Here is a 10,773-nt window from a genome sequence, read left to right as displayed (position 1 = left end):
CCTCTCCTCTCCTCTCCTCTCCTCTCCTCTCCTCTCCTCTCGTCTTTTCCTATCCTATCCTATCCTATCCTATCCTATCCTATCCTATCCTATCCTATCCTATCCTATCCTATCCTATCCTATCCTATCCTATCCTATCCTATCCTATCCCATGCTGTGCTACACCATATTCTAAATGGGCTGCTGAATATGAGCTAGTTAAAAATAGAGTAAAATATAAAACCTCAAAAATGCTTTATGCCACCTCAGAGGCAAGTGTAATATTTTAAGAAACACTTCACTGTACTACCTGTATTTGGATTTAAGGGAATTCTGCTAGCAAAATGTTTACTGTATTCTATCTTGAAAATTAAACTTATTGCACACAATCCAGCAATACTTGGATTACATTTTGCAGACAATGTAATGAAATGTAAACTGAGTTACTATTCAGTGTAACCTAGCATTCCACTTCATAATTAACAGCCTTCCAATATGCATATAGAGGAAGTAAATTAGAATCATTTTCCAGTTTAGATAGGACAATACCACCTGAAATGAGAGACACAAAACCTTCTTAGTTACCACTTGTATACATATATGTGTGTGCGTGTATTTGCACATGCACACTGACATGCATACACAAGGGAAATGAACAAACAAGTATTAAGCAAAGCCATCATTAATTATTATAGACAATCTCTTCAAAGATACATATCTACCTCTTCATTTTCCTACTATGTGTCCAAGTCCAAATTCAATCCTAAATCATATTAAATAGATGATTTTGAAAAGATTATTGAAAGTCAGTATCTGTGCATTTGGGATGAAAAGTGAATTCGGGGAAGGATTGAACTTGTTCACTGCAGATTATAATAATCTAAGTATCTACACATAAACTCTGTGACTCAGTTCTCACTGTAGCCAATGAAGATCTGATGTATGTGGTCAGAAGAGACAAGGGCTTTTTAGTTCAGCCTAAGTAGTCATCTGTACCTGATGAGCTGAGTAGCTCTCTACAATCCACTAACACTACTGACTCCAGTCTATCTGAAGTAGCTGGTGTTAATCACCAGAATATTATTGAAAACATTTAAAATAAAATTATGGTATAATTATAAATATTATTCTCATGTAATTTGTGCACTAGTATTTGATTGGATTTCTTGTCTTGTTGAGCCATCACCCCCAGGATCAAGACTGCAGAATTCATATCCAGCAGGATCTGAAGTGGGTTACGCTGGTATGAGATTTTTCACACCCATGAAACTAAGACTTGCTAGCTAACTGAGGAATATGGATAATTAATCCAACAGTATCCCCGGCTGCATCAAAAGAGGGGTGGCCATCAGGGTGAGGGAGGTGACTGTCCCCTGCTGCACTGCCCTTGTGAGGTCCCTTTTGGAGTACTGCATCCAGGCCTGGGATTCCCAATACAGGAGGGATGTGGAGCTCTTTGGAGTAGGTCCAAAGAAGGCCACAAAGAGGATTCTTCTATGAAGAAAGGCTGAAGAAGTTGGGCTTGTTTAGCTTTCAGAAAAGAAGGCTCTGGGGAAACCACACTGTACCTTCCAGTATTCGAAGGGAACTTACAAGCAGGAGGGGGACCAAATTTTGATATGGTCTGATTGTGATAGAACAAGGGGGAAGGGATTTAAAATAAAAGAGGAGAGATTTAGATCAGATGTTAGGAAGAATTTTTTTACTCAGAGAGTGATGAGATGATGTAACAAGTTGCCCAGAGATGTGGTGGATGTCCCATCACAGAAGGCATTCAGGATCAGGGTGCAGGGGTACCCGGGCAGTCTGATCTAGTGGTTGTCAACACTGCCTAAGGCAGTGGGGTTGAAGCTTTAAAATGGGAAGATCTTTAAAAATCCCTCTAACCTCAGATATTCTGTGATTCTATAATATGATGAATAATATCTTCTGGAGAAAGGACCTCTCTGCTTATAGGATGATTTATCACTGAAAGGAAAAAAAAAAAAAAAAAAAAAAAAAAAAAGTGAAGAATTTGTGGCCTCTGCTATTCTTTAATGATGTTTTAGAAGCGACAGTTCTATGATAAGGGCTTTCCTTCCTCCTTGCCACGGTAACAAACTATTTCCTCTAATGTAATATTCGGGAGAGATTTAGATTAATGGAGAGACAGAACTGTTTTCTACAAAGCCCTTCAATATATCGTGGAAGACAAGTAACAGAAAAATGTGTGCTGGCGGTAGCTGCTTTTATCTGTTGTCGAGCACAGGGTGGATCGCGCAGCATCAACGCAGACGTCCCGACCGACGCTGGGCTGGAGGCGGCCGAGGGGCTTGGCGGCGCTGCGCAATGCTGCGGGAGCGGAGGGCAGCAGCACCTAGCGGGGATCGGGGCACTGAGCCGAGCTGGCAGTCAGCGCGTCTGCATACTGCAAGCCACAAATATCCACAAATAAGCAGGAAACTGGGATAGGGAACCCATGTGTGTTTCGTTTTGTTGTTGTGTTGTTTTTGCTTTTTTTTTTCAGGACAGGATTTTGTTGAGATTGGGGACTGTAATAAAAAAGGTTATTTGAGGATGTAAAAAGGTTTTGCCTTTCCTTGGAACGTCCAAGTGATAAGAAAATAACACAGGACAGGTGATTTCTCCCCAAAACTTGACTGTCATTGTGATCTTAGAATTCCTAAATAGATATATTTCACAGAGCTCTAAAAAAAGTTACTGTGGCTATATAAAGAGTCATTAAAGGTGACGGGATTAAAACATGGTTACAACCAGCAATCACACCTGTACTGCTAGACTTGCTCATTTTCGGACTTTTAGCATGAGTAAATCAAAATGGGAAGGAGGGAAGGAGGGAAGGAGGGAAGGAGGGAAGGAGGGAAGGAAGGAAGGAGGGAAGGAAGGAAGGAAGGAAGGAAGGAAGGAAGGAAAAAGAGAAAAAAAGTGAAAGGAGGAAAGGATAAGAAAGGAAGAAAGAAAAGAAGAAAAAGAAAAAGTAAAATGAAAAAAAATGGAAAAGAAAAAGGAGAAAAAATGTAATTTATAATGTGGATTAGTAATTACTTCTTGGAAATTTCTGAAGAACTGCTATAATTGAGTAAGAAGTATTCTAGTTGGAGAAAGTCTTATCTATAATTCCAAGTAGAAAGGAAACTTCCTCTATGAAAGTAGATAGAGTAAGCAGGAAAAGGAATGCCATACTAGCTATTTCTGACTTTCATAGAAATGCATGTGTGGATGTTAGGAACTGCACTGCAAAGAAAAAGAAAGTACTTAGGAGATAAATGTAAACAATTATGGTGTGGTTTTGATTATGGAAATTTGGAGTTAGAAAATACTTTGTGCTAAACAGTCCTTGCACTGTCCCCTATCCCCTCACAGTTTTCTTCTACTAAATAAAGGGAAAGATATCAACCTTTCTGTCAGACACTGCTATGGGACATCCAGTTTTGCATATACATTGAAACTGAACTTTTGTTCTCATTTTAGAACATTTTGTTTTATAACCATTTGATTAAATTTTCCAGCGATTTCATGTTATGTTTCTTTGTGCAGCTCATATATCTGCAATTGCAATCTGCTAATGCAAAAGAGAATCTTATTCAAGATAGATAGTATTACGTCTAGGCAAACATACACACATACACAATAGATTACAATGAATGAATCCTATGTGAAGTTCCAGTTCCAAGTCAAGCTTTTTTGTTGTGACTAATATGAAAACAATATGAATACCACAGAATCACAGAATTGTAGGGGTTGGAAGGGACCTCCAGAGATCATCGAGTCCAACCCCCCTGCCAAAGCAGGTTCCCTACAGCAGGTCGCACAGGTAGGCATCCAGGCAGGTCTTGAACATCTCCAGAGAAGGAGACTCCACCACCTCCCTGGGCAGCCTGTTCCAGTGCTCCGTCACCCTCACCATAAAGAAGTTCTTGCGCATGTTTGTGCAGAACTTCCTATGCTGCAGTTTCCAGCCGTTTCCCCTTGTCTTTCCCCCTTGAAAAAGAGAGTTGAAAATATATAACTCTATGTACATAGAACTGGGAAGAGACTGGAAATATTTCACAACTTCTAATTTCTGGACAGTGCAGTCCAACAGCTGGTCTGAGGACTGATCCAGCCCACAGTCAGCTTTTGTCTGACTGGCTGCCATCTCACAGTGGATTAAGAGAAAAGATGCAAAACCATGCAAAACCATAGATGTTTTCTTCACAGCCAAAATCATTAGTAGGTATGAATCTCCTTACAAGGAACATTTGTTTGTTTTTGCACTAGAATCTGTCACATAAATACCTCATCTGTATGAGTCCAGTCTCACTTTAGAGTCTTGAATATCGGGCTTTCCCATGAAGGAGATCCCACAGTATAATATATTCATTAGTTGCAAACATTTTCTTCTACAAAACACAATCCAAGCAATTAGCTTACAGATATCCCTGTATGACATAGCAACACAATACATTTGTAGGTATGAACTTTTCCTTTCCTATCATATCACAGCAGTAAATGTTCTCATTAAATATTGCACAAAGTAGGAACAGAACTAGAGGAGAAGTAGGGAAAACCAGATATTTGCTAGAGGCAAATTATCTCACACTCAACCTGTACCTCAACATAGAAGAGCTAAAGATGTTATCTGTATAGTCTTGAGTGTCAGCTATTTACTTATTTTTCTGACTTACTGGTTGGTTTTATAGGCATACACGCTATCAGAATGAAATTAGTCCCACACATGCTTTAAAAAAAAAAAAAAAATGCAAGGTAGAGAAAGAAAATAAATATTTCTTGAATGTGTACACAAATACAGGAAAATGCTCCATAGGCAACTATCTGTAATAGTTTCCAACATATAAAGAGAAAGAAAAAACTAAAACACAGCAATCCATATCTATTGCAACCACTGGAATGGAGTCTGAAATGAAAATCTTTTTAAAAGAACTAGGCAGCTTTATTCAGAAGTTTAAAATAATCTGTTTACTAAAGAATCTGGCATACTACATTCAAATGTATTTTCTTCTTATTTCATTTGTCTTCAAGATTTCATTTACATTTAATTTTATCATACAAAGGGTATAAAATATATACCTAAATAGAAGCATCATGATGTGTCATAGACACAGCAATTTAGAAATTGAGAGGACCGTCTGGATAGGATCAAAGAGATCTGGCTTCCAGATCAGATTTAAGCAAGCAATGAAATCTAGTCATATAATGTCTAATGAGTTCTCTTTCCTTCTGTAGTTGGATATTGAAATCTCAGAAATAATTCCTCAGAAAGAGAAATGTCATGCTGAGTGTTGGCATTTTCTGATACAATGATGTCACTGCTTGATGGATTTTTCTTGGCAGGCATGAATTACTTTGTGCATCATAACAAATTGGAGCATTCAAAATTTCTGGTATACTACATTCAACTGTGTTTTCTTCTTATAGTATATGTTCTTTTCTTCAAATTTGATATACGTCTCAAAATAAATCATAAATCTATGTAAAATATGACCATGGTTTATACTAACAGAGAAAGAAAATAAGGAAAAGAACAAAACATTTAAAAAAAAATCTGTTTTATTTCTGTATCTTTCCAAAGTACTCATGATCACAAATATATCAGCCAGGCCAGTTTCCTTTGATGGCAAGTACAATTTGCAAAGTGCTACAGCTCCATGGCTATTCTTCTATGATAGAAACCAACTGGGCTGAGCAAGACCCACTGCCACCAGATCCAGATTCATATACAAGCATGGCACATTCTGACAATACTGGGGTGAGGAGTGGAAATGCAACAATCTTTTTTTGCATGTGGACTCCTGTGCAAAAGAAATGCACATGCTCAGGTAGAAACCACAGCATTCTCAGAATTAGCTGGTGATATAGCTGATCAGTAATATATTACATGTTTATGTCACTCCAAAAGTAATGTCTCCTCTTCATTTCTGTGGAAACTACAGTAAATAGCAAGAAAAAATAACACTATTTGATTGACCAAATTCTCAGCTAGAAGGCACTGTTTTTCAGTATAGTCACCACCATTATATGATCTGTGTGGATGGGCTGATCTATATGATCTTAATTCAGTGGTATGACAGATGTGCATGGCTCCTTGGACGTGTATTGTTTCTCACATCACTGTCACCACTGTTGAAACACACCACCCACCTTCTCACTACCACTATCCATATTGAAATCTCCATTAACTCAAACAGGTAGCCTTAGTTCTTGCATCAGCATTGGTAAACAGTCTACAGATATGACTGTGCTGATAATCACAATGCTATATGCACATCAATAAAATTACTATTACAAAGCAGAGAGATTTCTTTTATAAGGTCTTCATGAGTGATTGTATGGAATAAATGGAAAATGATCTGATATCAAAATGAATTCAAGCCCAAAATCTTCCACATGGACTAAGATTTCTTCTGGTGAAATATAGGAGGATGCTGGAAAATAGGGGAAAGGAAATCTAGAACTGAGAATTTTAAATGGAATATGAAAAGCAAAGTAGTTTTAGAGCCAGTAACAGCAGGAGGATCAATTTCAGAAATAAAATTACCCAACATCCAAGCAGTACAGAGTTGATGATACTTGCAAACTGAACTATAAAGACAGAAGAGGAGGTGAGTCTTGATGGTCTTCTGGATAAATGTATCATTTTTATTTTTATCCTTTTCTCGAACTGTGTCCACATGAGATGTTTTCATAAAAGAACAAAATAATCCATTTCTCCATGCCCTTCCAAGGTTAAAGTAGCCAGCTTTCCAGAGTTCCTGGTAAATGTCATGTCTGTAACCTTCTGGATAAATAGACTAAGTGAGGAGTTCTAAGAGGCCAAAATAGATACAGCTACAAATGAGTATGTGGTGAGGCACAAAAATTAAGCTTTCTTATTTTGGTGCAAAACTCTGACTGAATTCATATAAATGTTCTGCAAATGTCATGAATAGTGGTTCTTGTACTTAACTGATCATTAAATATGCAACTGCAAATTCAAAGCCTAAATTCAATTGCTGAATTGAAATAAAGAGGAAATTTAATTTTATATTAAGGAACAAGTTCAGTGCAGCCTTGACTGTAGAGCTGCCCTCAATTTATTCATATTTCAGTAAGTGCATATAAACTATTTAAATACTTTCTGATTACCAACTTGCATACATGGGCTTCTATTTCAAAGGAATTTGGGGTTTTCCTTTAACAAGGAAATTTGGAAATAAAATTGGAACAGTAAGAAAGCCCTACTAGGATCAAAGCATTAAGCATTCTCTGTGTCTCTTCAATTACTGTTAATAGCTTGATCTTCTGCAGTCACAGAACAGACTGGATAATTACCTGCTTTGTGGAGTACTTCCAATATGTTACCAAACCATATTGTTAACAAACTTGGGCACTTATAAGCCTCAAAAGATGGGTTTCAGAAAATATGACATTAGCAATAAGACCACTTCATTATAGCAGCAATATTTGCAACAACCAAAGGGAAATTCCAAAATGTAATAGAACAAATCATTTTCAAGGGCTGGTCTGACTGCATATTTAAAGACTGCATGATTTCCGATAAAGTAAACCCTCCCTTTACTTGTCATCCAACAATCTGTATCTTTAAAAACTTGATTGAATTAAAAAATAAATTAGAATTTATTTGGACTCATGTTATGTAAAAAAGAATGTATGTTTAATCTGCATTTTAACGTCTTTACATTACGCCTAATACATTTCTGGTGTATTTGCAGATCAATATTATGGAAGTAGGAATAAAAGAGTTCAGTTGTATCTTATTTTAAGATGTGTGTGATTTCTTAACAGAATATTGACATAATTCAATCAGTATGGATCTAAGTAGCGGAGCCTAAACATATAGACTTGTTTTTTGAAAGAAAAGAGATTTCTGTGACACTTTAGACAAAATGTAGTTCTTGTTTCTAGATGTGAAGCTGGTTTAAAAGGCTAAGTAGTTAAATAGCTGCTTTCCAAATCTTAATCCTGATATTTCAGCAAAGGTTATTTTACCATGAGACCTCACAACACTCTAAGGTAAGTAGCTACTGCAAAAGATATTATAATATCTATTTAATTAGAGAAAGGATATTTTTCCATTGTATTAGACGTTATTGCAGTAATCAGGCTAAGCTATGTTCTGATAGTTTAGCAGTGAAAAAGATATACAAGAAGTAAATGGAACACTCTGGTTATGTCACTGTTCCTCACAACAGTACAAACAGCCCTGGCATTTTCCAAAAAGGTGGTTGTATCTTTTGGAAAAGAAAGGATTTCTCTAAATATTCAAAAATACATATTGAGATCAGGCTGAGTTGTTCAGTGCAGTTCCAAAGGCAGAAATGACCTACTTGTACAATAAGAAATATCGAGAGATCCAATTACTGCATGGTAAGGAAAGTTTTTTCTCACCTCTGGGATATACTAGAGAGATCATCACAGATGGAAGAACTCAGCTGAAGTAGTGTAAATAAGCAGAGTTTGAACAGCTTTGATTGGAAACTTCCTATGAAATTATTGGATCTGTAGTACTTTGAAAATCAATATTGTCAATGTTGACATCATACCAGCATTTGTTATTTTATGTCTACATTTTCCTGGATATTACTGGTATGTGCTCACAGACAGAGGAATAAATTCAAGGCCTTTTTTATTTCTTTGGAAATATCCATTTTGATAGTTGTTACTTTGTCCAAAAGGAAAAATTTAAATAACAGGTTTTGTTGAGGAACTCAATGACTTTTTTTTTTTAGCTTCCTTTCTTTCTACAGCCACACTCACTGTCACACTTCTGTTGAATGATCATTAGAGGCTGCTTCCTGTTAGTCTATGCATCTCTCAAAATGGTAAGCATGTGGGAGCCTGAAGCTAATTGAAAGATATGAATCCAATTGTTTAGGCTAAGATATCTGAACTATCAACTGCTCCTTTGACCTTCCAGCTTCTACCAAACTTTTTGAGTCTTTTGATGCTTATTTTGTGTTTACCCTACAGGGCTCTATGAATACTATCCAACCAATGCAGAACCAGAATGCTGTGATGTCAGATGGGGACTATTATCAGATCATCAATCCAAAGGGACTATAAAAACAGGTGGCTCAACAATGTGTCATAGGACATCGCTCACAGTTTCATCAGCATCAAGACTGTGTAACAGCAGACTTAAACTGTGTGTTCTTGTATTAATTCTATTACATACAGTACTAACAGTCTCAGCAGCACAGAACTCAACAGGACTGGGCTTTGGAGGCATAACAACTTTGGAAGATAATTCAACCAATGAGGAATGAAAAAAAGGATTCATCTTATATGACAGAAACACAAGAGCCCAAGTGACTACAGTCAAATACAGAAATGACTGAGTGCTTTATCCTCAGATATCTTCTTCAATGATCTTTTGGGTAAAAGGAAAAGAATGGGCCACTACCCAAACAAGAAGAACACAAGAACACAGCTTTTTATTGACTAAAAGGCTGTATGGTGACTTAAATTTCTCACACCATTTTATACACTGTGTTTTAATGTTTGGAGTTTCTTTTTTTGTTTGTTTTTTGCACTTGTTAATACAGGATTTTATTTTTGGGACAGTTTCTCAAAGCTAAATTAAGTCTTTTCTCTGTCGATATATTTCTAGTCATTGTGTGTGTTCATCTGATAGTTCTGTCTTTTATGTCCTGTCAGTTTCTATTAGAGGAATGACTGCTATGATTCCATGGCATAGTAAAAAGAATTAAAAAAAAAAAATTAAAAAAAAAAGAAAAAAAAGAAAAAAAGAGAAAAAAAAGATCAAAAAAAAGAAAAAAAGAAAAAAAGAAAAAAAAAAAGGAAAAAATACACAAAAAGGAAAAAGAAAACAAAATAATGATTAAAAAAAAAAACATACAAAAAAAAAAAGAAAAAGAAAAAAAGAGAGAAAAAAAAAACCAAATCTAACTGTCCTCTTACCCATTGGGAACCATTCATCTCCTTTCCCCTCCTCATGTCAGACAAATACACTTGCCTCTGTCTGTGTAATCACAATGAATGGGTACACAATTCCAGTGTGCCTCTGCCACTGTTGCACAAACGTGTTGACTGAGCAAAGTCAAAAGGAGCATGAAAGGGGTTCCTTTTAGCTGAACAAATAAGTGCTCTCCTTACAAGGTGGGATCGGACAGTTAAAAAATAAAAAGAAATATATAACAAACTGTTGCTCCAATACCCGTTTTGAAAAGTCCAGTCCTTTCTCACTGGTCAGTTGAACAGGAGCAGCCTTTTTTAAATGTGCTATGTAAAACCAGTTATGCTCAGCAAGTTGAATAGTTGGGAAGCCTTCATATTGGAGGTGAAGGATTGGCATTCATTGTGAATTACGTTTTGAGTTCTCCTGCTCCACATAACCAGCAGCTTTCCACAGGGAATGGGAGCAAAGAGCTTCCAAATTCCAAGTCTTTTTGTCTCAACAAAATTACGCTACAAACCTTTGAGCATCTTCAACACAAAGTATCTTTTTGATTATTATCCATTGTTTTTCTAATATCTATATGCTGTTGAAAGTTACTCTAGTTATTAAGGGTGCACAAGAATGTGTTAGCACAGATAAAGAAACTATTTTGTTTTAAGTATATAGGACAAACCATTTTCATAAATGTGCAATAAAACAGTAAAGATATACTAGGATATGAGTAGTCAAGAGAAAAGATTGTAATCTGATTGCTGTTTTTTCATTGTTTGGGGTATCTTATAATTTATTTACTTTTATTTTTGTGGGAACATTTCACCTGCTGAGTGTATGAGAATTTGCTTTTTAAAAAGGCTTTTTAGAGTTTACAGTAGAAT

The 10,773-nt window shown here is 36.3% G+C and overlaps 1 protein-coding gene across 1 annotated transcript in view; it reads left to right on the top strand.

Annotated features, from left to right (window-relative positions):
• Positions 1-9,245, top strand: part of NALF1 (NALCN channel auxiliary factor 1) — a 444,903-nt gene extending 435,658 nt beyond the window's left edge. Inside the window, exon 3 of the mRNA XM_042868152.1 lies at positions 8,950-9,245. Coding sequence (XP_042724086.1) covers positions 8,950-9,245 — 296 coding nt within the window. The remainder of the gene's footprint in view (positions 1-8,949) is intronic.
• Positions 9,246-10,773: the final 1,528 nt, after the last annotated feature.

Source organism: Lagopus leucura, unplaced genomic scaffold (assembly GCF_019238085.1).
Source record: "Lagopus leucura isolate 7727_CA_CO unplaced genomic scaffold, USGS_WTPT01 Super-Scaffold_100001, whole genome shotgun sequence".
Lineage (NCBI taxonomy): Eukaryota > Metazoa > Chordata > Aves > Galliformes > Phasianidae > Lagopus > Lagopus leucura.
Note: the sequence above shows the minus strand (reverse complement) of the source record. Positions and strands in the feature narration are given on the sequence as shown.